The 27,965-nt window shown below is 48.6% G+C and overlaps 1 protein-coding gene across 1 annotated transcript; it reads right to left on the minus strand.

The window, feature by feature from the left end:
* Positions 1-643: 643 nt before the first annotated feature.
* On the minus strand, positions 644-22,759 carry ACSBG2 (acyl-CoA synthetase bubblegum family member 2). The gene is made up of 13 exons (XM_032466334.1): positions 22,598-22,759; positions 19,261-19,349; positions 18,446-18,566; positions 16,856-16,942; positions 13,494-13,643; positions 9,934-10,110; positions 9,095-9,276; positions 8,755-8,988; positions 5,670-5,887; positions 3,666-3,805; positions 3,312-3,558; positions 2,552-2,660; positions 644-739 (listed from the first exon to the last, which is right to left on the minus strand). The coding sequence occupies exons 1-12, from the start codon at positions 22,742-22,744 to the stop codon at positions 2,587-2,589; spliced, it is 1,866 nt and encodes a 621-aa protein (XP_032322225.1). The 5' UTR covers positions 22,745-22,759; the 3' UTR covers positions 644-739; positions 2,552-2,586.
* Positions 22,760-27,965: the final 5,206 nt, after the last annotated feature.

Below are 27,965 nucleotides of genomic sequence, written 5' to 3' on the forward strand. Positions count from 1 at the left end.
CCAAAAGACAGAGGCCATTGAGAACCCTAGCTCTCAGCCAGGACTGACATGGCGCTTCGATGAAAACCGTGAACACGTGTGGGGGCCGAGAGGCATCAGACACTGCTCCCCATTTGTCATCTCGATGCACCTTCACAGCCACCCTGTGAGATGGGGGTCTACTTTTACAGATAAAACCCACCCCACCCCCCAAATCAGAAGGTTGAACCCACACGGACAGTCAGAATTTGAACCCAGAACTGATCTCAGAGTCTGAGCTTCTCAACAAAGGCCAAGATGTTTGCATCTGGCCAAAAACCAGGGCATGGAATGCTGAAGCGCTTTATTGTTGGAACTTATTGGACAGCTTTCCAGGTTGCTTCCAGGAAGGCGAGTGGGTTTGGGGGCCCAGTTCTTCTTCAGACCTGTGGATGCTTTTCTTCTCTGATGTCTCAGTCAACCCTCTGGGGAGGAAAAACATCTGGTTGGAACCTATAAGGTCAGATCTTCTAAACAGGCAGTTCTTCAGACACCTCCCTGTGAGCTTCCCCGGGATCACACCCTGATGCTTCATAGTAACTCAAAGATCTGTGACTGGCCTGTTGCTGCTGAAGGCGGGGCAGGTCAGGAAGGGCGTGCCTCTTCCTCAGGGGGACGAGGAGGAGTGACCCGAGGGAATCTGGCTTCTCAGAAATAAGGGAGACTCCAGTCCCCACCCAGAGCAGCAGATCACATCGCGATGGCATCTTCCTGTTGGAGGCTGGAGAGCAGAAAAAGGCAGGTTATCACCTGGGAATCCTTGATGCATGTGTGTTCATTCCCTGGGTCCCCACAAGTCACTGTAAAATGGAAATATTCCTGAATGAACAGATCCACTTAGAAATTACAAAAGAAATGGAATCCCTCCCTGATGAACTTTATTTTTGTTTGTTTATTTTTTGGGGGAGGGGTAATTAGGTTTACATATATATATATATATATATATATATATATATATATATATATATATATTTATTTTTTTATTTTTTTATTTTATTTTTTTTTTAAATGGATGTACTGGGAATTGAACCCAGGACCTCATGCATGATAAGCACACACTCCACCACTGAGCCATCGCCCCCTCCCGTGAACTTTAGAGTGTGGTGCCTTCCAGGAGAACTGTCACATGAGCCACCTGTGTAACCACACAAAAAAGGACCTGGTAAAATTGAGCTAGGTACTATATTTACTGTAACCCAGTATGTCCAAAATAGCGTCATTCCAACATTCATTCGATATTTTTAAATATTAATGAGATAATTTACTTTATCTCGTACCCCAGTGTGTGTACACGCACATCACACCTCAACCCAGCTGGGCCACATCGTGGCCAGTCGCTGCTGTAGTGGACAGCACAGGTACGGAGGGCCCGTCTGCCCCCCAGCACCAGTGTGGGGTGGTCTCTTACCCAGCTGCAAAGTGAAACTGGGAGTCTTGCAAAAGATGCAGAATAATGAATGTGGTGTGTTTAACTGCTGGGCTCACCCACGAGACTTGGACAAATGAAGGTGCTGAGGAGTTAAATCAGTTAATGATGAAGAACAGAAAACGAGTATGGTGGTGTTCTGGGCTGAATTATGCCCCCCTCGCAAATTCATATGTTGATGTCCTGACACCCAGGACCTTAGCATGTGAGTGTATTTGGAGATGGGGTCGTTAGAGAGGTGATGAGGTTGAAAGCAGGTCATTACGGTGAGCCCTAATCCAATACAACAGGTGTCCCTGGAAGAAGGGGAAATTCAGACCCAGAAGCACAGGGAGAAGGCAGCCGTCTGCAGGCCAAGGAGGGGCTTCAGAAACACCCTGATCTTGGTGTCTTCCAGCCTCCAGAGCCTTGAGAAAATAAATTCCTGTTGTTTAAGCCGCGTGCTCTGTGGTACTTTGTTCTGTGGCAGTCCTGGTAAACTGACACAGGTGTGTTGGCTTGGGGCATCTGAAGGGGATGACTGGATCATGAGAGGGTTACAGGTGGCCCTTGAGACAACTGAAGATGTTTTCTGCTCTCTGCCTGCGCCGTACTTCTAGCTGGCTTCCCACAATCCTATCAGTGACTCCTGGCATCACGTGGGCTCTCTGTGACCCAGATTTTGGGGGAAGCACAAGGAGGGGTGGAGGGAGCTCAGGCTTCCATCCGTCACCCCCTGGGATGGGCTGACACACCTCATTCCTTGGTTCCCAGCAGGTGGATCTTCCCCCACCAAAGTTTCTGACTGAAGGCCTTCGCCAAATAAGCCGCAAGGAAACATTTGGGCATTTGGCAAAAAAACAGAAACAGCAGCTCTGGTCCTAGGTGGGAAGATTGCCCTGCTCCCTCTATGAGATGAGTGAAAACGCAGCCAGCAGTGTTGGTAGCCAGCCAGGAAGCAGTCCGCGTGCCCTGCCAGCCCTGGCAGAATGCGAGTGGAGGGCAGACACTATCCAGAACCCACAGCAGCCGAACGCGTGTGCACGTGACCTCGCAGACCCGCCTGCCACTCGGGGGGCCCCCTCTGCTGGACCCGTTTGAGGCACAGCCCAGCAAAGCCAGTCTTACCATCGGGGCAGCCTGGAGCAGCTTTGCCAAAGAAGTCAGTGGTAGAGGTTTTCGATCTGCCTTTTATATTTCTGGATTATAAAATGTCTTTTCATCTTTGTCGTGGGACCTGTCAGAAGAGGAGAGACCAGTTCAGTCGAGGGGAAGAAATAAGAGTCCACAAGCCCTGCCTGTGACCGGGCAGCAGGGCCTCGTGGCTGGGGCTGGGCTGTGGCCGGCTTTGCCGTCGACCTCCGGGATGCACCGCCTTCGCCATCAGTGGGGCTGACAGAGCCCCACTTTGTGCTTGGGCTGTGGGGAGGATTCCGAGCCGGGAGGTGGAGGGCATGCCGAAGTCTCCCTGCTGAGGACCATGTACCCAACGAGGGGGGCCCCTACCCCCCGATTTAATAGGTGAGGCTCAGAGAGGGCCAGTCGCTCTGAAGTCACCCAGCAAGTCCACGGCGGGGTGAACACGTGACCTCGGGAGTCGTTCCCCAGGCTCCGGTTACCAGGGGGTTTGGGCTTCCCTCAAGGTGTCCTGGACCACCCCGCGAGGATGGCGTTTACAACTTGGAGATAAAAAGATTGAGGCACGTGTGTGTGTGTGGTCTGGGGGACCCGGGCATTAGTCAGCGGGAGGTGGCATCCCCTCCTGCTCCATGGCTGGTCCCCTCTGACTCCCAGAAGAAGACACATCTCCTCAGAGCCCACATGCCACTAGACACTAACAAGGAACCGGCTTCCAAGGGCCAAGGCCACTGGCTCCCAGGCCACTCACCTAGCTCTCCTCCACCGATGGAAAAATCCTTCTCCAGGATGACCCACTTCTGAATCTTTTGTGCGTTGGAGATGGCTTGCTGATTCACAGCGTTTATGCCTTTCTGGATGGCCATGTAGACCAGGGGGTCTTGCAGCTCCACGATCTCGGTCACGGTGCTTGCCTGGCTGCCCACGTCCCGGCAGAACTTGATGGCCTCCCAGGTCAGGTTGTCCAGCGGCTCCCCGCTTGTCTTGTCGACCTCACACTGCTCCAAGACACCCCGTCACGACACCCAGCATCCCCACCCACTGCCCGGCCAGTTCTGAGGACCAGGCAGCGGGCCCTCGCCCCTGCCCAGAACACCCACATCACCTTCAGCGTCAGCAGGACGCTCAGGAACTTGGCCTTGTCTCCCACCAGCATGGCGTTACTGATGATGGGGAGCTTCTCCTTAACGAGGTTCTCGATGGGGATGGGGGCCACGTTCTCGCCGCCGGCAGTGATGATAATTTCTGGAATAAAGCGCAGCTGGTGGTGGGCTCAACCAAGGCAGTACCAAAGCCCTGCCCCTCTGAGGGTCACAGAGGGGCACAAGCAACCACTCACCTAGAAAACTCCGGAAGCAGAGGAGGGCCCCTGCCCATGGCCAGGACTCTCACTGTGTCCTGCTCCAAGCCTCAGAGCCAAAGTCACTCTGCCCCTGCTCCTCCAGTTGCTTCAAATTTCCATCAAGAATTCCACTTGGACAGGGTCTTATTAACTCACTGCCCATTTCTTGGTCCCCCATTCCCTGTTCCAGACTCTCCAGTGTGTCTTGCTTGGAGGATAGTCAGATGCTTCTGACCATGCCCTGCCTCTCTGTCTCCTGCTGTTTCCTTCATTTGACGATCCCCGGAGAACCTCTGTCCAGCCTTACCCTGGGAGCGCCTGTAGCACTCCTCATTTTGGCAAGCTCCAAACGAAGTGTGTTACTTTTTCCCCCTGCCTCTAAAATTCTCCCAGAGCTCCTCCTCCTGCCCCAGATACATTCTTTACTTGTTCTTTCCTCCCAGGATGTTTGCTGCCTCCTGTCCCACCACTCGGACGCTCTCCATCTCCTCCCACGATCTCGCAGTCGCCCTTACTGAGGTCGTTGTAGCACTAGTGATAATCGATATGATCATGTGATGGACATCTCTGGCATTTTTCTGCCCAGGAGGTTGACTCCTCCGCAGGGTTTATTTAGGGACCCACTGCCCATATTTATGTGGTTTGGGTGGGGTGGACTGCAGGACTGAGCATGGGACCAGGTCTGACCAGTCAGCATCTTCCATCCTCTACAGTGATTCCTTCTGAGTCGGGGTACTGACCCCAGAAGATCCAGTGAGAATTAGGCCAAAAACTTGCTGAAACTCTTGGGAATAATACACTTTTTTTGTCCCCTGGGGGTCAGGATGAGACTAGACAGTTGGCAGCCAACTTGTCACCAAATTAGAAAAGCCTCTTCAAGGATGGCATCAACCCAGAGGCCAGCTTGGTAACAGAAGAACACAGAGATTCCTTGTGATGTCATTTGGGCACCTGGATCCAGCCATGCCTGAGACAAGACCTTTTGGACTTTTCTGATTTTGAGCCAATAGCTTCCCTTTTTAACTCAAACCTGTTTTAAGAAGGGGTTTCTGTTGCTTATCATGGAAATGATGCTGACATTACTATACATGGGAATAATGTAGCTACTGCCTACATCAGGCTCCGTGCCCAGTGCTCTACATTACAGGTTGGCAGACTGCAGCCTTCTGTAGGGCTAAATCTAGCCTTCTGCCTGCCTTTTTTTTTTTTTTTTTTTTGGTACGGCCGGGGCTAAAAATGGTTTTTCCATTTTTAAATGGTCAGAAGGAAATCCAAAGAAGAATACTGTTTGTGACACATGAAAATCATATGAAATTTGTACGGGCACGCGGCCAGGTCCATTGGTGGGCATACTGTCCAGGCTGCTTTTGTACTGCGGTAGCTGAGTGGAGCAGCTAAGACAGAGACCCATGTCCTGCAAATCCAAAAACATGGTTATGACTGGGCCTTTTATGGGAAAAGTCGGCTGATCCCTGTTCTGCATAATTTCATTTACTCCTCATTTAATCACTATAGCTCTGTAGCAGTTATTATCCCTGAATTACAGGGGAGGGAACAGAGGTTTCAGGGCAGTGTTGGGCATCTTTCCCAGGTCCATCCTGCCGAGAGTCAAGTGCTGGGCCCAGGGACAGAGCTGGAGGTGGAGTGTGGACTGGGCTGTCTTTGTACGTCTGTGCAAGGTCTCCCATGGAAGGTGGAGGCTGGGAGCCTTAAAGGTTCAGGGTGGGCCTGCTTACAGGAGGCCCTCGCAGAGCCAAGCCCCAGTACCTTTGATGCGGCCTGTAATGTAGAGGAAACCCTTGTTGTCCACGCGGCCCAAGTCCCCGGAGTGTAGCCAGCCCTCCTTGTCGATGGCCTCTGTGGTCGCGTCCTCGCTTCCCAGGTAGCCCATGAAGACGTGCCGGCCCCAGAGGCAGACTTCCCCAATGCCTTCCTTGTTCTGCTGGTACAGCATGTTCTTACACCCAGTCATGACTTTGCCGGAACTGCCAGGGGAGGGGAAGGAGGCACTGAGGCTCGGAGAGACGAGGTCACCCACCCAAGTCAGCCTGGGTCTGCGGCCCGGGCACCTAACACCCTGCTCAGCTGGCCTGGGTGGGTCTGCTTTCTCACCCTCTCCTGGACCCGGTGGGCACTAGGGGGTGTTTGCCGAATGAAGGAGGGAGGGCCTGTTCAATCAAGTGAGGCAAAGTCTCGATCACTGGGAAACCCAGCTGAGTTGTAGATTGCTCTTATCTTCACATAAACGGGAGAAGGACAGAGTACTCCTGGCTTAAAAACAGCAGCAGAACCCCCTCATCTTTCAGAAAGCAGATATGTCATCCTGTACCCTGTGACCAGCTGAATTAAGTAAAACAACCAACCAGAATCTCTCTAGAGGTTAAAGTTCCTTCCACAGGACGGAACAGCGCAACCCAAGATCTGGCTTTAAAATTGCTTCTGCTAGAGAGAACGCTTAGGAGGCTGGCAGAAAAGGAAGTATTTTCTTACTGCCTTGCTGAGATCTCTTTTACTGGCAGTGAGAAGGGTCAGTGGTTTTAGGGTTAAGTGTGGGGATTCTCTTAGCAGGAAAAAAGAAGGCAGGCCTGAGAAGTTTAAAATTTACTAAGAGCCTCCTTACAACAAAGAGCTTTTCAAGGAATGTAGAAAAACTCAGAATCTATGAAAGTTTGACATATTCAACCAGGTAAAGATAAAAAAAAATCTGGACAGCAAAGAACTCCTTAACTAAAACCAAAATACCAATGACAAACCTAGGGGTGAAATATCTGCCACTTATAGCAAAGACAATGAGGGCTGAGTTTCCTAAGACATAAAGAGTGCCAACAAACCAATAATAAAAGGACTGAGAGTCCAGTGTTTAACTTGGGCAGATGACATGGCCATAGTTCAGAGAACATTAAATAAAAATGGCCTTTATATTAGGAAACAATTTTTTCAGCTTCACTCATGATACAAGGAATATCAATGAAAGTGACGTTGAGATACCATTTTTTACTAATTGATTTAGCAAAATATTTGGTGCATATACAAAGCATTCACTTTAGCATCAGCCACAGTGACGGTTGGTTGGGGGAAAAGTCCTAAGTATCCACAAGTAAGAGGCCTAGTTAAATAAAATCGTAGTACATCCATCTAGTGGAATACAGCGCGGCTGTTTAAAATGAGGCAGCACTGCATTGTTACGCAACATTCCCTACAAGATACGAATCCCTTAGTAACTAAATCCATTTGGTTCCTGAGCTTGGATAGCGTGAGTTAGGACTGAGTGGAATTTTGTGTTACTAATCCAGATAGTCAAGGTTACCATGCTATTTGAGTGCGTTTGGTTCTTGAGCTCCAGACAGCAAGCAATAGTTCAGAAAGGGAGAGTTCGTGTCCATTTTTATGTGGAAAATGTTTCCATGTGGGATAGAAGTACGTGTGTGTGTAAAGCGATGCTCCGCTTAGGCCAGGCTAACTCAAAAGAGCATGCTGTGGTTGCTGTGCCCCTGGGAGGGCGTCGTGGGTTGAACTGTGTCTGCTCCTCCCGTTCCCCACCCCCCACCCAGTTCCTGTGTTGAAGTCCTAATCCCCAGTACCTCAGAATGTAACCTTATTGGAAATAGAGTTGTTGTGGGAGGTCACACCAGAATAGGGTGGCCCCAAATCCAGTATGACTGGTGTCCTTATAAAAGAGGACATTTGGACTCAGACACACACGGGGAGAAGGCCACATGACAATGAAGGCAGTTAACTAGGACGATGCTTCTGCTAGCCAAGGCATGCCAGAGCTTGCCAGCACACCACCAGAAGCTGGGAGAGAGGCTTGGAATAGATTCTCCCTGACAGGTTTCAGAAAGAACCAGCCCTGCCAACACCTTGATCTCGGACTTCTAGTCTCTGTTGTGGGAGTTGGTGGAACTTCCATACAGCAGCCCTAGCAAGCTCACAGGAAGTGAACTGGAGCTGTGGGGTGGGAGGGAGGGCACCTTTCACTCTTAGCATTTCATACCTTCTGCTCTGTATATTTTTGACATATGCATGTATTCCTTGTTGGGAAAAAGATAATTGAAGATAGAGGCTGAAATGTGTACTTTTCCTCCAGGATTGGGACAGTGTCTCTTCTCTTTAAGGAAGGACCACTCTTTGGTTCTGGAAAAACTCCAGTGGGCATTTGGGTTCTGCAGAAAACACCCAGATAAGGTTATGGAGCGGAGGGGGAGAGACTGATGTGCAGAGTAAAAATAAGGGGCAGGAGGTGGTTTTGCCGGACTAGGAAGACTGAGCCCCGTTTTTGCTAAGTTCAGAGGCAGCCGGAACCTGGCCAAGCAGGAGGGGAGAGTGAGACTTGTGGTGTGGCCGCAGGGCGGGGTCAGGGAGGGACACAACCAGAAGGTCCTGGGAGGAAACACGGCTCTCAGACTCAGAGTGGACCTGCCTTTGGTAGTCTTACTGTGTCAGTGTCACGGGGCGCAGTCCTGCAGCCTGAGGTGAGCCGAGCTTGGAAGAAAGCCAGAAAGGGCCTGAGGATGCTTTTGAGATAAAGCATCATGGAGATGAAGGGTCCTGCAGCCTCAGGAGGCGAGCTTGAGGTGGGCAGTCTGGAGACAGAGCCCGCAAGTGACAAATAGGGGAGAGTCCACAGAACATTCTGAGAGCCCTTCCCCTTGTCCATGGGCTCTGGGACAAACTGGGGCTTCCCACGGCCATGAAGATTGGGGCCTTGGAGGCTGGAGAACAGGGGTCATTCTGGAGACACCAAGTCAGGATTCGTCTTAGCCCAGAGGCCCACCGCCCGCCCCGCCCGCCGTCTTCATCCCTTTGACCCGGTGTTGCTGGAGGAGCGGGAATCCGCCCGGGAGGCAGGTACCTGAGAATCCTGTAGTTCTCCGGGGTGGACATGGAATGGGGCCCCGTGCTTTCGCTCAAGCCATACACCTCGCCTATCGGTATGTCCAGGCTCAGAAAGAACTCCGATGTCTCTTGGTTGAGGGGCGCGGCCCCACTGATAAAAATGTGGCAGTGATCCAGTCCCAGGCTGCTCTTGACTTTGCTGAACACAAGGGCCTTGGCCATGCGGTAGCTCATGGGCGTGTCATGAGCCCTGTGAACACGAATGCCAGGGAGCGCTCTGCAGCCATGGAGAGCTGGGGAAGGCTGAGCGCACCCCAGTGCCCCCCACGCCTGGCCCCACTGGATCCATCTCTTACCCCAGCATCCTTTTTGTGTTGATCTTTAAACCAACATTTCTTGCCCATGAAAACACCTTTTTCCTCAAGCTTGAAGATTTGGAAGCAGCTTCCTTTATCTTCTCATGCATCTTCTCCCAAATTCGGGGCACCCCCATGAAGGCAGTAGGCTTTACCTCCTGCAGAGTGTTGACCAAGGTGCCCTGCAGGGGACAGAGCTGGGTTAGCCACACCTGCACTGCAGAGGTCCCTCTCTTCTCAGCCACTTCAGCTCATCCCAGGAGAAACTTCTCTTGGTTGATTAGACCAGGTCCAGGATCCCTTATCTCAAACCTTTGGGGCCAGGTGTATTTTGGAATTTAGAGTTATCTGGCCTTCAGAAAGGTAACATGGTGCATATTTCATGTGTTGCATGAATCCCACAGTGGTGTCTGGGCAAGCTGGCTGACATCCATCATGTTAATATTTCTGCAGAGACGCAGATTCCCAATTAAGTGGGATAAAATGAAGACTACAGACAGCTCCACATCAGTCATGGTGAGATTTAACTGCCAAAAGCATTTGGTTTGGGAGTTTTCTGCAGTTGGGAATACTGACTTTAAACAAACAAAGAAAACTACACACACGCATACACATTCTGCCTTCAGTACCATTCACATCTTACTCTTAGATTGTTCGGTGTACAGTCTGCACAGCCATACGTGGGTACTGTGACTTGGATGAAGACGAACACTAAAATAAAGCGGTCAGTGGTTTCAGATGCTGCTAACTGGGAGCACGAGGTGAGGCTAGAGAAGAAGCCCTAGGCCTGGGGCTTGACAGAACCAGCCACCCATCCACGTGGCCCTTAACCTTAATACCTTGAGCGCGTCTGGTTGAGCAAAGTAGATGGAAGCCCCGACTTTCATGGGTATCCAGACGTCCATCATCTGAGCTGCAATGTGGCTGAGCGGAAGGTAGCTGACCACCACCTCCTGCTTTTTGGGAGCTAAAGACAGGTTGCACTCCATTGCCGCCGCCCCTGCCATCCATGTGATCTGGAACACAAGTCAGGCTTATGACCCAGGGCGCCTCGTCCTCGCTGGAAGGGCGTGAAGACGCAGTTATTGAACAAACACAAAGCCCCTCCTGCATGCTGGGCACTGCTCTGGTGCATTATAAAGACTGAGTCAGCCGGTCCCCGTCTGAATGCACTACGGTGGGTGACCGCAGTTCTCTCCATGTTACAGACGGGGAGCTGGACGCACGGAGCAGTTAACTGGCTTGCCTGAGGGTTCGTGGGAAGCTGTGAAATTCAGGAATTACCAGATGCCCTAGGATCCAACAGCAGAACCCTAGAGTCGGAATGTCTACCCAGAAAGTCAGAAAATCTGATAGATTCAGTCTGTGTCCCAGAATTGAATCCTGACTCCACCGTTTGCCAGCTGAGTGACCCTGGGCTATTGGCTTAAAATCCCTTGCAGCTGCTATTCGCTCATCTGTGAAATGAGCACAGAGGCTCCTCTTGTCCAACATAACACTATGAAACAAACATCGTCCCACAAACAAAAAGGGCACCCATAATCCCGTCATGTAAACACCCCAACAATTAGCCTATCAGTGTTTTTCTTTCTCCAGTGCACACCTTGAAGTAAACTCTTAGCATATTTATCATTTTACAATCTCTATTTTCTTACTGGTATCATAAATCACTGGCGAATAGTTACCTGGTTAATCCAGCCACACGGGCCACTGCACTGTTCCTCCAAACACATCAGGCAAGTTCCTGCCTCAGGGCCTTTGCACTGGCTGTTCCCTCCACCTGGGATGTTATTCCTCCAACCCTCTCCACAGCTGCCTCCTTGGATGCTAAATTTCAGCTTAAACACTGCCTCTTTAGAGAGGCTGTCTCACACCACCCAGACTGATGTTTCCAGCATCTGTCTAACCCCCCGGGTACTGCTCGCCACAACCCGAGGGGTTTTATTTGTTCCTTCCCTGTCTGTCTTCCCGAGGGCCGTGATGGGGTCTGTTTTGTCCAAAGCTGCTTTCCCAGCACATAGCAGGTGCCCAATAAACTTCTGTTGAATGAATGAATGAGGAAATCAAAGGGACGTTTAAGTGCAATGAAGCATGCAAGGCACATGGCCCATAGTAACTGGCCCTCAAGGTTATTTCCCCCTCTTTCTCTGGGCCTCAGGAAGGAAGAATTTTACTTCTGCCCCCATAAGCACTGTCACTCTCTGTGGTCCGTGGAACCCAGTACCCATCTGCTGAGAAAAGGGGCTGGGTGTGTGGAGACCCTAATTTACAGTGGTTCAGACACTCGTGCGTTCAGATCCTGGCTTAGGTCTTTCTCTGCTCTCTGACCTTGAGCAAGTCATTTCCCATCTCTGAGCCTCAGTTTCCCCACCTGTAAAAGGGGTTCATGACTCGGCTCACCTCGTGGGGTTTCTGGGAGGGGTTAATGTGTTTATCTCAGCTTGGCACAGTGCCTATACATGGGAGAAACCTTGTGCTGTGGACATGTGTTGAGAATATGGGACTAGCTTTAACTTGCTGGAAAGGTGGTGATGGTGATTTTTAAATAATAGCAGCTGAGATCTTTGCAGCTTGCTGCGTGCCAGCCATTGTTCTGAGCTCCTCATGTGTATGGGGGAGGTTTAAGTAAGCTGCAAACTCCCTGCCAGCCCTCCTGTCCGAAGCTGGAGTCTGTTTCCCTTCACAGGGCTGGTCTTGTGACTTGTTTTCACCAACGGAGTGGAGCTCGGTGACACCAGGTCACTTCTGATGTTGAGCCCTTGTAGACTGCAGCTCCTGCCTTCGGGTCAAGGCATGTTCGCCCTCAGGAGAGCCAGTGCCGTGTTGAGAAGTTCAGCACCCTTGATGCCTCCGTGCAGTGAGAAAGCCCAGGCCACGTGAGACAAGTGAGAGAAGCCCTTCTGGGATCTTCCAGCCCAGCCTGGGTGCCCGCTGAATCCAGCCAAGTGACCCCAGCTGACACTTGGTGGGGCAGATAAGACCCTCTGCCGAGCCCTGCCCAAATTCCAGACCCAGACATAGCAGGCTGCTGGTGTCTTCTGTCACTGAGTTCTAGAATGGTTTGTTACACAGCCAGCGCTAATTGACACACTTTAGGAAACCTTCACAGCAACTCTATGAGAGGCAGCAGCCACTCACACATGGGGAACCAAAGCCAGAGAAGTTAGGGAAATCTTCTCAGGTCACAGGGGTAGCAGGTGGGAGGGCCAGGGTTCAGATCCAGGCAGCCTCCCTCCAGGGGCTCTGCCTCTGTCCCTCCTACGCAAGGGGAGCATCTCACCAGACACAAAGCCACTGGGAGCGTGGATACTGGCCATGATGGGGCAGGGCCTAGTCAGCTCCTTTTCATTCAGTCATTCTGCAAAATGGATTGTGTCACCCTGTACACCGAGCACTGGAGACCCAGCGGTGAACAAGACAGACAGCCCCTGCCCTCAAGGCGCTGACGTTCATGATAAACAAGTGACTATATAACATGTCAGTGTAAGAAAAATAGCCAAAGAGGGGTCAGGGACTCATGGGGTGTTTTATTCTTGTTTGCTATTCTAAACGTGGAAGTCAGGGAGGGCTTCCCAGAGGCAGTAACGTTTGAGCTGGGACCCGGAGGAAGTGAAGGAGCAGGCCATGTAGTCTCTGAGAAAGAGGATTCTACGCAGAGGAAACAGCCAGTGCAAAGTCCAGTGTGTGATGCCAACTATTAAGCTAGGCTGGTGGGGAAGGCTCTTACAAAATAGAAATGCTTCTTTTCAACTAGCGGTCTTGGCGGAGAGAATAGCTCAGTAGTAGAGCACGTGCTTACATACACAAGGTCCTGGGTTCAGTCTCCAGTACCTCCATTAAAAAATAAATAAACTTAATTACAAAACTCCACCAACCAACAAACCAGCAGCATTTCTGACTCAGAGCGGAGCGTGTTGGGCGCACGTCCCACTGGACGCTTTCCTGCTTTGAAACCTCACACCGTGCACACTGCTCACTGCCATTTTTCAGTTTTTAACAAAAACCTCACTGGGCTCTGCGTAGTGTTCATCCACCAGCTTTAACGTGTTTAACATCCCCTCTCTGGATATTAATTCATTTACTCTTCAAAACAACCCATGAGGCAGGGACTGTTACATCACACCCATTTTACAGATGAGGAAACTGAGGCTTGGGGGCAAAAGGGTAGAGCTGGGTCTGCTCTGGCATCCTTGATCTCAACCCCTGCGCCGTGCCGTCCCCTGGGAGCTGTTTGCATGACTCTACAGCCCACGGGCTCTGGACCTACTGCGTGCTGGGCCCCTAAATGCCACTGTGTCCCTGTGGGGCAGGAATGAAAGCAGCCTGAAGGCCACTGCTCCAGAGTGAAGGGCCTCAGGGAGCTGCCCAGTTCATCCCTGTCGCCGGAGACAGCACTTACGTTGTCGTGGCTCAGCATCGCTCCCTTGGGGTGGCCCGTGGTCCCAGAAGTGTAGATGATGACAGCACACTGGTTGGCCTTCTGGCTCCCTATGATCTGGTCCAGCTGGGAATCAGGGATGCTGTTGCCAAGTTCCATGAAATCGTCCCACTGTGGAAAGAAAAGACAAGCAAGACAAGGGTGTCAGGGTGAGGGTACCCTGGGGGTGTGGGAGCGACCTCAGCACCCTGGGAGCTCCCCTTCCCCAGGCCCATCTGGCCCCAGCAGCCCTTCCTGAAGCATGGTTCTCAGCAGGAGGAAAGGCTTGGGCTGCGCCAGTCCTGGTACCTCTCACAAAAGCCCTAAGATGTTTGCTTCTGCTCCTCCACTTCCCAGGCCAGGCTACTTAAGCTCCCCGAGCCTCAGTTTCCTCATTTGTAAAATGGGAATGATGTCAGAACCCAACTCCTTGGGTGGTTCTAAGCAGTAAGTGAGTTAATATAAGTAAAGTGCTCAGAACAGTGGAGTTCAGTATTGTCTGTTCTCTGCCTTCCCAGATTCCACTCGGCACCTCCAACTCCTTCGTTACCAGACTGATGCGGCTGAAGGCAACCCTGATTGGTTTAACCCAAAGAGTCCCATCTGCCTCGGTCTGGGCTTGTGACCTTGGGTGGTGCAGTCACAGTGAAGGCCAGGGCTTTTCCAGGAAGTGCTAGGACACAAATGAATCATCTGAACATGAAGGTGTGACCCCCAGGGGCTGCCGGACCGTCTCAGGACTATAAGGCTGGGGTGGAACCAGGATACCAGGAGAGGAGACTGGAGCTTCAGTCACATTAGTCGAGCCTCTGGTTCTAGCCGTGCCTGAAATCCACACCCTGGGTTGTAGTTACATGAGCCAACAAGTAATCTTGTAAGCTTAAGCCATTTGGGGGTCAGGCTTTTGTCATTTGCAACCAAAGGCACCCTTGCTGGTAGTAGATACATCCTCTCCCTGTGGCACATGAAGGAGCTGAGGCTCAGAGGTAGTAAGTTACTTGCCCAGGGTCACAGAGCAAGTAGAGGAACTAGCATTCTAACCCAAGGTGGTCTGACTCCAGAGCCTTTGCTCTTAATTACCTGAGAATTTGGTGCCTCGGAAGGAACTGCTGGACTGTGTGAACCGTTTACCCTGGGCCCTGCAAAAATTCTACCTCTGAGCCGCCCCATGAGGCTCTGGAGGGTAATGTCCTGTCTGCAAGATAGAGGGCAGTCCAGGTCCTCTGGAAACGGCCAGCACGGCCTGCAGCCTGCTCAGGGCAACGCTGGCCCCTCTGAAAGCGCATCTCTGATGGGGAGGGCAGTGGTGAGAGCAGCACACACAGGCCTTCGGAGGGACCCTGTCCTTCCTCTGAGAGGTGCCCCAAGCCCTCCCCACAAAGAGTGCTCCCCGGTGGCTTGTGTAGAACCCCGCCCTCCCATGGCCACACATGATGGATTGGGTAGACCCCAGACCCAGTCTCGTCCAGTCCAATCCTCTCTCTTGAAAACTGGTCACAAGTCCAGTCCCAGGCATCACAACCCACCCAGTTAATTGTCTTATCTGCCGTCCCTCTGCCCCCAAACTTCACCTTTTACCTCCTCAGGCTCTTTCTTCTTCTCTGACTTGTAATGAATGTTTTTCTAGATTGAATCAAAATATGGTGAGTTCTACTTACCCTTGCAGAGAAGTGGATACTATTCTGTGTCACAAAACTCCCCTATAAATCATCGTCCTCAACCAGGGGCGATATTGTCCCCCCCCCCCCCAGGGGACATTAGGCAACGTCTGAGATAGCTGTGATTGTTTCAGCTGGGAGCTGCCGCTGGCGTCTGGTAGGTGGAGGCCCGGGACGCTGCTCAACATCTTGCAACGCACGGGACAGCCCCCCACAAAGAGTCTTCCAGCCAGTTGCCCGCGAGGTTGAGAACCCCTGCTGTAACTACTGTTTCTGACAAATGAGTTATTTATGTTATCCCGGCTTAAGGTATGCTGCTGTGATGGTCATTTTAACCTCTAAAAAGTCTACAATTCTGATCAGTTGCCTTACTTGATTAGTCATCGTTCTGGTCTTAATATTCAAATATTTTCTGAAATGTGTGAAAGCTGGTGAGTGCTTTGGCCAGAAAGGATCACTGACAAGTTTCCTCCCACTTGCGCAGAGGGCAAACCAGATAAACTCCAGGACATTTTAGGGCTTCTGATTTGGGTAGTGGGTTTCATGGCCCAGTAACCTCATGGAAATTAACCGGAGCTTGTCTTGGCCCGTCACAGGCCTCCTGCCCTGGCTTCTGTGAATTAACTCATTGTATCCTTAAAAAACAAAAACAAGAAACCCTCCCTTTGTCATAAGTGGGCCTCTGTTGCTTGCACCCAAACATCTTCTGACTGTTGAAGACCCTGAGGCAGAGTGAATTTTCAAAAAGTTGACTGTGACAGCATTTATGGTGTCACGCACTCTTCAGAAGCCTTGTCCCTCCCTTGGTGAGAGGTGGACTCTGTGTCCATGGGTTGGCCTTGATGGGCCATATTGTACTTCCAAGAATAGGTCATTAAAGGCAGGACAGCTTCCCCCTGGATATTTCTCTCCCTCAAAACATCCTCTCTGGAGATCTGAGCCACTAAATGAGTCCAGAGGTCCTAAAGTCATCCTACTGGAGACATCGCATGGAGACACCACAAAGAGACCCAGAAACGTGCTGGAGGAGCCCCAACAGCAGTGTCGGGACCAGAGTGAGGACCAGGGGCTTCCTGGGTGCAAAACTGGGGGGGATGCCAAAAAGACGCCTGGCAATCAAGATAAATATTTTAATGCAATATTTTTAAAGTCACTGTCAAAGCAAAGCAAATCCGTGGTGGACAAAACATCGTAATTTTAAATAAAGACAGGCTCCAACAGGGCTGTTTGTCCAAGCCATAGCAGAAATGTGCACCCCTATATACATATTTGTATATATTAAAAATGGCTAATGGTTTTAATAAAAAAATAACTTTGTGTCTATTAAAGCCAGGAAAATAAATTTATAATAAATTCTGGTTTGAATATAAATTAAATATTTGAACTTAAAATAATGTGAATTTTAACACGCCTGATATGTTACACAGCAATAAATAACCAGAAAACACACCTTCCCACAAGTAAGACCCTTAATGCCAGGAAAAATCCTCTCGACAGCCTCACCCACTTCCTTTGTATGGCCCCTTCCTCTTCCTTGCTCCCCCTCTCCCCTTTGAGTCCCCGCCCATGTCCCTTCAATGGCCCCGCCCTCTCCCTTTCTCACCACCCACTTCCTTTTGAGTCCCCGCCCACTTCCATTTCAAGGCCCCGCCCTCACCTTTGCTCAGTGCCCCCTCCCACACTTACAGAGTACAGGTCGTAATTTTTGGTCTCCTTCACCGGCAGTCTGTACTGGATGATTGCTTTTAGGGTCTGTATCCTGTTCTTCGGAATCTAAAAGAAAGTTCTGCGTGGATCTAATTGGCAACCCAGCCCTGGGAGAGCAGGTCCTGAGCGCTCTCTCACAGGGACCCCAGCCTCTCTCCTCTCCCTTGCACACTGAAACGTTGTTCTTTGTCTTGACTGACACTAAGCAACCTGCTCTTAGAACCACTGGGTTCTTTGTGGTCGGTGTCAGTAGACTGCAGCTGTTAAAGATGGATGAGGACAACAGCGCCCTGAATTCAGCTACACCGTGTGGGTCTTGGTTGGTGAAGTGAAGGATGTCCCTCCCAGCTCTTCCTCACCTGGCACCTTGCACTACGCGGCCAAGATCCAGCTAACCTTCTAGTTGGAGTCAGGCCATGAAAATCCTCCATGAAGGTGGCTGAACCCGGGGCAGGTTCAGAACTCTACTTAAACCTAGAACTGTGAGCTTCAAGTGGCCAGGCCTGTGGGATTCTTGTACCCTGTTCATACAAAGGAAGGAGAGTTGCGTCTGTGACATCTCTAGCCAATCCAATGAAAAAGTGAGTCTAGCTGGATTTCATCAAGTCTGGAAAATCTACTTGCATTCCAGAGAAGTTAAAATGTGGGAAAACACACGGCCAACAGTGTTAGGATGCCACAGATGGCAAGACACATCTCAACTCCAAGGATATTAAAAAGTGGAGAAATGTTAACTCAGAAGAGATGGAGTATGGTATTAAAGAAACTGTCACAGTGGCTCTTAGGCCAAGCAAGGAGTCTGGTCATCTAGGCTCACCCCTTCCCAGGACCCCCTGCCCCTTAGGGTCCTTCTGCCAAAAGCTGGTTCAGGCAGCTGCAGCTCATTCAAACACAAGTAATCAGAAACATTGCTACAATATCCATACAAAGATACTGCAAGGGGAAAAAAAGGAATGAGGAGGAGTCACATTTCACTGGACACCAAGGAAAGTCACCCCGAAGCAAAGAAAAATTACCACCCAGTATTGCAACATAAAATGTAAGATGTAATGAGGTAAACGCAGCTGGTTAGGAAGAACACAAAGCAAACATACAAGTACCCTGGGGGAGAGCCAGACGTCAGAAGTAAAATGGAGTGGTAGAACTTAGGAAAGAAATGGAAGAGAAAGACAAAAACATTTCAGAAATGCGGACAGTTGTAAGAGATGAAGATTATAAGGATTGCAAAGCTTCAAAGATATACATTTCTAAAAGAAAAATAATAAACAGTGGACTGTATATAGAATAATACACAGACACCTTTTTTAAATGGAAGCCGAGTAGGAAATTAATATGAATTGGAAATTAAGCTTGTCCACTCCACCCTACTCCCCTACAAAGTGGCTTTGCCAGTTATTCCAAAAGTGGTCGTGTGGGGATTGGTACTGAACCTGTGCTTGGGGCAAGTCCCACCATCCCATCTGATCGTTATCATCTCCCTGGAAGCTACAGGGCACCTGGTCAGAGCCCTGAGGTTCGCCCCTCCCCACCCCCAGGTGACTGGCAGGCAGCACTGGGTAGAGGGTTTACCGAAAAGATTTTCTGCAACTGTAGCTCATTCTCAACCACCAGGATGTTCACTTTGGAGTGAGCAATGGCATACTGACAAGCGTCCGCAGAGTTGGTGGCATAAATACCAACACAAAGGCCCCTGGGAAGAGAAAACACGTGCATGTGCACACACACCTTGAGCATGTCCAGGGAGGTGGGGGGGGGGGGAAGAGTCTGCAGGCAAATTCTGAGTCTACAGCCTTGGCACCAGCTTCCCTCCCTCCACAACTTGACAGTAATGATGTCAACAAAAATGACAGTGATGGTGAGAGTGTCGACTCCCGTAAGGTCACTGTTACATCCATCATGGAACCCTCACAGCACCCCATTTTAAAGATGTGGAAACTGAGGCTCTCGGGGCAGGGCGGTCACTTTTTCAGGGTCCCAAAGCAAATAAGAGGTGGGATTTGGACTTTACCCCAACCCCAGCCACCTGTCCCCTTCATTCACAGCCTTTTGTTCTTGCTCTTAACCATTCTGTTGTGGTTTTAATTTGCATCTCCCTGCTGGCTAAGGACCTCAAGGATCTTTTCAAGTGCTTATTGGCTACTTCCTTTCATGATGTTTCTGATCAAGTCTCTTGCCCATTTAAAATCCTTTTGTATTTTCATTCCTGAGCTGAAGAAGTACCTTATGCATTTGAGGTCCTTTGACTGGTGTGTGTCTATCTTGCCTGCTGGCCCGGGGCTGTGTCTGAAATCCCTGTCCGCAGCTCAGGGGGAACCAGCCCAGGGCTGCCGGGCCCGGAGCAGCAGCTACCCAGCGTTCACAGGGAACCGAGCGCACGGTCTTACCCCGCTAAGATGGCACCAAGAGCAGCAATAAACCACTCGACGGAGTTAAACCCAAGGATGCCGACTGAGTGGAAAGGCTCCAAGCCCAGCTGGGAAGTCAGAAAAACAGACAGACAAACGGAAAACAGAAACACAGAGGCGGTTTGCTTCTGGGTGGGTGGGAGCAGACCCCAGAGCCCATGGGGTCACGTAGGGAAAACCCAGTGTTGACGCTCAAATCTGGAGCATGATATTTTCTGTGACTCTTGCGAGGCTGGTTTACTTCCCTCTACGTGATGCCCCATTTATTTATTCTAATTTTATGCATTTTATTTTTAATGATTTAAGTGTACGATTCAGTAGCATTAAGCACATTCAGTTTGTTGTGCAGCCATCCCCACCGTCTGTCTCCAGAACTTTCTCATCTTCCCATATCAAAACTCTGTCCCCATGAAACACTGACCCTTCATCCCCCTCTCCCAGCCCTGGGCCCCGACTGTCTACTTTCTGTCTCTGTGGATTTGACTCCTCTGGGGACCTTTTATAAGTGGAATCATATATTCATCTTTTGTATCTGGCTTCTTTCACTTAGTATAATGTTCCCAGTTCATCCATGTTTAGCATGAGTCAGAACTTCACCCCATTTTAAGGCTAACATTCCATTATATGAACGGACCATATTTTGTTTATTCATCCATCTATGGGCACTTGGGTTGCTTCCATCTTTTGGCTCTTGTGAACATTGTTGCTATTAACATGAGTGTCCAAATATCTATTTGAGTTCCTATTTTCCATTCTTTGGGGTATGTACCAGGAAGTGGAATTGCTGGATCATATATGGTAATTCTGAGCTGAATTTTGTGAGACTGTTACAAAATTACCCGGACTGTCTTGCAGGGTCCCACCAATAGTGCATGAGGGCTCCAGTGTCTCCGTATCCTCACCAGCACTTGTTATTTTGTTCTTTTTTTTTTTAAGGCCTCGTATTGAATTCATTTTTATTTTGAATAATAGTACTCAAAGAATGATACCCTATAGTGGTGACAAGTTACTTTTAAAGGTATAGCCTTGATCTGAACGTGGTTGAGGATGAACTGGGGAGCCTGGACATGCAGGTGATCGTCGGGGGTGAGGGCCCCCTTCTGTCCTGGAAATTCCAATTTGGTTGGCTCTTTCAGTCATCCGGGGTGAGGCTGGCAGTGGCCTGCTGTTCTCAGGAAAAACATAGGCATTTGGAAGGCATCTGCCTGCTGATGCTTCAGAACACAATGCCAAGTGTTTCTGCTTAGTGGCATAGAGGCTGTCTTCATTGTAGACAGAGTGTCAACAGAGTGTCTTTACTAACGTGCAGATAGACTTATTTCTGATTGGATCTCCAAGGTTTAGGAGAGCAAGGGCCCTGGAACTCCAGAACTAAGGGCAGAGCTAAAGAGGGTTGTCTTTCAGGAGAGGTGAACTAACCAGGGCACTAGGGCATTGGGGTGGGGCAGCCAAGAAGAAACCCAGCCCAAGCAGATGGTTCTTAATTCTGACCTCTCACAGTCCTTCAGTGAAGACCCATGAGCATCAGAGGAGGGGAGAGAGAAACTCAGGTGTTGGTCAAAATGTGATCAGATTTCTTATAAATCAAAACCAGCAGGAGATACCCTTTTACAGTATGAGATGCCTGTTATATTCATCATCTGTGACTGCATAACACTTCACCACAGATAGAGCAGCTTAAAGCATCACACGTTTGTTGTCTCAGTTTCTTCAGGGCCAGGAGCCTAGGGGCAGAATAACTGGGTTCTCTGCCTCTCCCAAAGCTGCAGTCGGGGTATCAGTGGGGACTGTGATCTCCTCTGAAGCTTGGGGGCCCCTGCAACCTGAAGCTTGCAGGTTGCCTGTGGAATTCATTTCCCAGTGATGGAATGGCTAAAGTCCTGTCCTCTTGCTAGTCGTCAGCTGAAGACTGCTTTCAGCTCCTGGAGGCTGTATGCCTCCCCTGTTACCTGGCCTGCTCCGTGACATGGCAGTGTGCTTCAAGGACAACAGGAAAATTTCTCTTAATGGATCGCCTGATTAGGTCAGGTCCACCCAGAGCACCTGCCCTTTCTGATGAACTTGAAGTCAACTGATTAGAGACCTCAATTACATCTGCAGAAGTCTCTTCGCCTTTGCCACCACAGGAGGGAGATCCCATCATAGTCACAAGTCCTGCCCACAGTCACAGGGAGAGGATTGTACAGCATAAACACACCAAGGGGTGGGAATCTTAGAGGAGTCACCTGAGAATTCCGCCTAGTACGCCTGTCAGATTGGCCCAGGTGAACATTTGACAATGATGATGTTGGTAAGAATATAGGTAAGGAGATGCTCACACATGTTGTCAGTGACCATAAAGGGGCACTCTTTTGTAGGATTTCACTGTACAAAGGAGGTCCACTGTGGCACCATGTATGGTAGTCACTACTGTTACACATGTGTTTGCAGTTGAAAAGAATATGGATTAAAAAAAGTAAGTCAATATGGAAGGATCTCCGAATGTGGCAGCCAGCCTCCAGGATGGCCCCCAGTGAGTCTCGTCTCCTGGTATTTGTGTCCTTGTACAATCCCTTCCTGTGCTGTGTCAAGGTCTGTGTAACCAATAGAATGTGGATGAAGTGACAGATGTCATTGCTGAGGTTTGATTGTAAAAGATATCACAGTTCCCATTTGGCTCACCCTCTTTTTGGATCACTCGTTCTGGGGAACGCAGGCTGCCATATTTTGAGGACACTCAAGCAACCCTCTGAAGAAGGCCATAGAACAAGGAACTGAGTCCTCCTGCCAAGAGCTGTCTGTAAAGAAGCTTAGAAGCAGACCCTCCTGCCCCAGTCAAGCCTTCAGATGATGCAGCCCCAAATGACAACTTGACTACAACTTCATGAGAGCTCTGGAACCTGAAACATCCAACAGCATCACTCTTGGATTCCTGACTCGTAGAAATCAAGAGATAATAAATCTGTGTCCTTTTGAGTCACTAAGTTTTGGAGCAATTGTTATGCAGCAGTAGCTAACTAATACATACATATACTATGCTAGTGGGGGAAAAAAGCGAGATGCAGATCCATGGGTATAGTATGCTACTGTGAATGTAAAAATGTGCATATACAGAATTATGTAATATATATGCATAACTTATTCCCCAAAGGAACATACAAACACTGCAAATGGTGTCTGCCTCCATAAAAGAGGGGTCAAAGATTAGAAGGAAATTTTTCACCAGTTAACCTTTGGGTTGCCTGGTGCATTTTGTCCCATTTGTACGTATGTGTAGATGAATGACTTAATACAGGATGAACGAGCGAATAAAGGAAGGAAGGAATGACTCATTTACCTTGATCATGGCTTTCGCAGCCTTCCGAGAAGCCTCATAGTACTGATTGAAACTCAGGATTTCCCACTTTCCATCCTTCTTTGATGCGAGGGCTGGATAAATCCCAAATCGGTTTACTGACTCCTGAAAAAACTCAGGGATGGTCATGGGGATCTCATGGCCTGGCCCATGTTTCGATAGCCTCAGAAGGACTTCTCCGTCTCGATGAATGGTCCATAGCCTTAGAGTAACTGCAAACAGGGTCAGGTGACCGACGCTTCTGTTAATTTAACAACCTTGGTGGGGGGCTGTCCTGAAAGAACCCCACTCCTCAAGTGACACAGTCACATGGTCAGCGCTGGTCTATGCAAGCTCCCCCTCTCCTATTTACCCCTTCCTTACCCCCTCAACAATTGACTATGAAAATTCTCAAGCACACAAAAAGTTGGATTGCATAGCAAACGCCCTCGCACTCAGCATCAGATCCACACCTGCCAGCATTTTGCTGTATGTGCCTTAACACATCTCCACCCAGCCATCCGTCTGTGTATCCAACCTTCACAGCGTGGTCCTTTTGATACATTTCAAAGTAAGCTGCCTCTGTCCATCCATCCCACTCTTCAACACGTGGATCATTTGATTTGAATCAACGTTTAGCATTTGAATTGTTAACTAGAATTCCATATTGTTTATATTATGTTTATTTTATATATACATGTATCTGTATTACATATATCATTACATCTGCCCCAACGTATATACAGTTACATCTGCACCATATATAACTATTTCTGTGCCGTATGTATAATTGCATCTACACCATGAATGTGTATAATTAGACTTGCACTATATAGATACGATTTTCACTGTATATATCATATCTGCAGTACGTTAACTGTTACATATTGCTGTGTCTGCCACATACATATGCACACACACTGCATCTGCACTATATATAATATATGATATGTAACATATACTGCTACGTATGTACGTGCTTTACCCACACAGGCTCCCCATCCTAATAGGGAGGTGCTGTTATCAGTGTCCCCCACCCCCAGCCAGTGATACAGACGTGGCTTGGAAAGAGCAAGTGACTCGCCCACTGTCACCCGGCTAGCGGAGCTCCGTTCTGAACGACATGGCCAGCTGTCTCCCACTTGCTCTTGCCACCTCCACTCCCCACTGAGTGTAGAGACTTGGCCCCCGAGGGCAGGGAGTGGCTGGACTCTCTGGGCCCAGACTCCTTCATAAAAAGCTGTGGCTGAGTCAGCGCACCTTTCTCTCCCACACACAACTTACCTGGTTCTTGGCTTATGTCTACTTCCATGTCCTCAGCTTCCTCGTCTTGACTCATCAGGGTTTCAGCCCCTCTGGGTCCACAGAGGCCATTCTTCATGGTCCTGCAAGGCTCAAAGTAGGGAACTTAGCAGGACTGGCCAAGGGGTTGCAGGTTTGAAGCCAACTCCCATGTCTACCTAGATACCCGGGGATTGATTAGTCATGCCTGTCCTTGGCCTAGGAGGAGACGAGAGTGGTTTGTATGTCAGATCATAGAGCAGTTGTAAAATCCAGAGTAGTCTGTGAGTTTCTGAAGGAGACTCTTAAACAGCTCGAATATAGGGGCCAAGTGTATACGGGCCCATTCGGATGAGAAAACGTTTTGAAGTCTCCTGCAGGAAAGCAACTCTCACAGGAGAATTCTGCTCTGGTTGGCTGCCGTAAAGATGGTACATCATGAACACCCAAAGGGCATAAAAGAGAAACAGAGTAAATCTTGCTACATAAAAAGTTTTTAGTTTTCCTCATAGCAAAGAACACCAATCTAAAGATCAACAGTGAACTGAAAAAAAAAAAAACGACAACATATCTATTAAATAAAAGCCTGATGTCCTTAATATGTAAAGACCTCCAATGAATCAATAATAAAAAGACTAATAACCCATGAGAAAATGGGCAAAGGGCTTGAAATAGGCAGTTCTCTGAAAACAAATTTTAAAACGGCTTTTAAAAACAGGAAAACATGCTCCCTCTCAGTCAAGAGCGAAATGCCGTAGAAAATATGACACAATTTCCACCTGTCCGATTCAGTAAGACCAAAAAGGTTGAAGAAGACCTTATATTAGTAAGGATGTGGGGAAACAGGTGCTCTCATATATTGTGGTCAGAATTAGTGCAGCCACATTACAGGACATTCATCAATAATCAGACTTTAGGTCACATGGTCATTAGCCCAATGGTAGAGGGCAGTGCAGATTCCAGAGGCTGCCCGGGGCCCATACACACTCATGAACTGCCTGAAGCCTTTTGTGTACAGCGAAGGACAACCACCCCTCCTTAACCTTGCTTGACTTTCAATGTGTTCATCCTTAAATCTATTAAACAGCTTTCTCCTAGACATTTGCATAACATAAGTCAATAGTTATTTTCATGGACTGAATTGTGTTCCCCCAGATCTGTATGTTGGGGCCCAAATCCCCAGTGTGATTGTATTTGGAGACGGAGGCTTGAGGGTGGTAGTCGGGGTTCGATGAGGTCATAAGGGTGGGGCCCTAATCCTATAGGATTGAAGTCCTGAGAAGAGGAGAAAACCAGCTCTCTGTCTCCACACAGGAGGGCACAGCGCAAAGCCAGCCATCTGAAAGAGAGGCCTCTGGGAAACCAGCTTCCTGACACCTCCATCTCCAAATTTCAGCACTTTGCAACTGAGCAAAAACAAGTCTCTATTAAGCTACCTGTTCTGTGGCATTTTGTTACGGCGGACCAAGCAGACTAACTGAGTTGCATAAACATCTAAAAGAGTGATGCTGAATGAGCCTGTGAATTTAACGAATCAGAATTTCCCAAACATAAAAACACTGGCTACACATGTTTCCTTAATCAGATCCCCCTTAAGCATGTAATTTAACTCACAAATCCAACATATCAATTTGTTTGAATCGAAAGATGTCTCCAGACACCTTCCACTGTCCATTTGGGGAGCAAAAGAGCTGGTTGACATTGATTGCAAGTGACATTTCGGTGGTTTCCGTGGAGGAAAACTGTATTATTTTGTTCATGATCAACAAGGTGCTGGATACAAGAATCAAGCAGTTGTTCTAAATTCTAGATTTGTGATCAGTGTTCTCCCAACTCCAAGTGTTTCCACCAGAACCAGGGATACAGCAGGCAAACACCTGGCGAGTGGCGCCCCAGGACCTGCACCCAGTTCCACGCCAGCAGATGCCAGCTTTGTAGTTCAGTGGAAGCACGTAGCTAGGAAAAGGTGCATCATAAAATGAACCCAAATGAGGCCCCGGGGATTGTCAGTCAAGGGTGGGGCCCAACATCTGTGCCCTGTGTAGGTGCCGGCTGGATCCTAATGCAAACAAGATGTTTGTGAGGCAGTGGGGGACCTGAACACTGCCTGGATCTCGGGTGACATGAAGAAGGGATGCTTTTTAGAGTGGGACAGTGGCTCTGGGACTCAGTTAGAGAAGGGAATCCTTGTCGCTAAGGCATTGAAACCTGGAGTAATGTGCTGGGTAGGGTTGGCTTTAAAGCATCCAGCAGGGGTGTGAAGGCATGGAAATAAACAAGGTCAACTCCACGTTGACAGTTGTTTTTTAAAAAATTTTTGGACGGGTAATTAGGATTATTTATTTATTTTTAATGGAGGAACTAGGGATTGAAGCCAGGACCTCGTGCATGCTAAGCACTCGCTCTACCACTGAGCTCCACCCTCCCCCACGCTGACAGTTACTGGACCCAGGCAGTGGGTGCGTTGTGGGCTGGGGGTGGCTCATGACACTGCCAGCTCTATTTTTTTGTGTGTTTGAAACATCCCATAATAAAAACTGTAAAAAATAAGAATAAAGTGAAATGTTGGTCTGACCGCGACCCTCCTCTGCCCACAGCCCTCCAGGGCTCCCAGCTCCCTCAGGGCAGAAGCCCATGTCCTCCCCATCGCCCACAAGGCCCAGCCTGACCTGCCCCGTCCGTTCCCCGTGGTACATCCACACAACAAAACTCAGCTGCAGAGAGGAGCAAACTACTGATGCAACAATTTGAGTGAGTCTCAGAGGTATGACGCAGAGTGAAAGCAGCCAGAGGCAAAGCCCACCTACTCTGTCATTCCACTTACGTGACTTTCTGGAAAAGGCAAAACTGTCGTGACACAGAGCAGATCTGTGATTGCCAGGGGCTGAAGTGGGAAGTGGAGTTGATGGGGGCACATGAAGGAATTTGGGGAGTGGGAATGGGAAACGGCCTGTGTTGTCGGTTTTATGAGTCTAAGCATTTGTCAAAATTCATAGAACTGTCTACCAAAAAAAAAAAAAGAATTCTACAATATGTGAAAAAAAAGTGTACTACATTTTAAATAGAGAATTTAAAAATACTTTCTGGCTAATCCATGGGGCCTTCAGGTATTGCTGGAGGTAAAATATAAGGAGAAAATAACATGACCTGTAACATCTCATTTTCGATACAGACTCACGTCTTGTGCGTAATATGTCAGTTACATGTTAATTGTTGGAAAGTCTTCATCACTTTTCCAAATGCGTGTTACCTGGCGAGAGCATTTTTACAGTCAGCTATATTTTTATTCTATCAGCCTAGAGAAAATGTCATTGGTGGGAATGTAAATTGGTGCAGCTACTGTGGAGGACAGGGTGGAGATTCCTTTAAAAAACTAAAAATAAACTTACCATGTGATCCAGCAATCCCACTCCTGGGCATATATCCGGAGAAATCTCTGATTTAAAAAGATACATGCACCCCAGTGTTCATAGCAGCACTATGTACAATAGCCAAGACATGGAAACAGCCCAGATGTCCATCGTCAGATGACTGGATAAAGTTGTGGTATATTTATACAATGGAATACTACTCAGCCATAGAAGAGAATGAAATAATGCCACTTACAACAACACAGATAGACCTAGAGATTATCATATTAAGTGAAATAAGTCAGATAGAGAAAGACAAATATCATATGATCTTGCTTATGTGTGGAATCTAAAAAAAAACACAAATTTTATTTACAAACCAGAAATAGACTCACGGACATAGAAAACAAACTGGTTACCGAGGGGGACAGTGGGGGGAGTGATAGATTGGGAGTCTGGGATTAACAGACATATGTTACTATATATAAAATTGACAAGGGCCTACTGTATAACACAGGGACTATACTCAGTTTCTTGTAATGAACCATAATGGATAAGAAACTGAAAAAATACATATATATGCATGTAGACATATAACTGAATCACGTTGCTGTATATCTGAAACTAACATTGTAAATCGATTACAGTTCAATAAAAAACAAGAATAAAAAAAGAGGAAAAAAGAGAAAAATTTCCTCTGCTCAATTAATGTTTTATAAATAAAGGTTTCCTTTGGCATA

This window comes from Camelus ferus, chromosome 22 (assembly GCF_009834535.1).
Source record: "Camelus ferus isolate YT-003-E chromosome 22, BCGSAC_Cfer_1.0, whole genome shotgun sequence".
Taxonomy (NCBI): Eukaryota; Metazoa; Chordata; class Mammalia; order Artiodactyla; family Camelidae; genus Camelus; species Camelus ferus.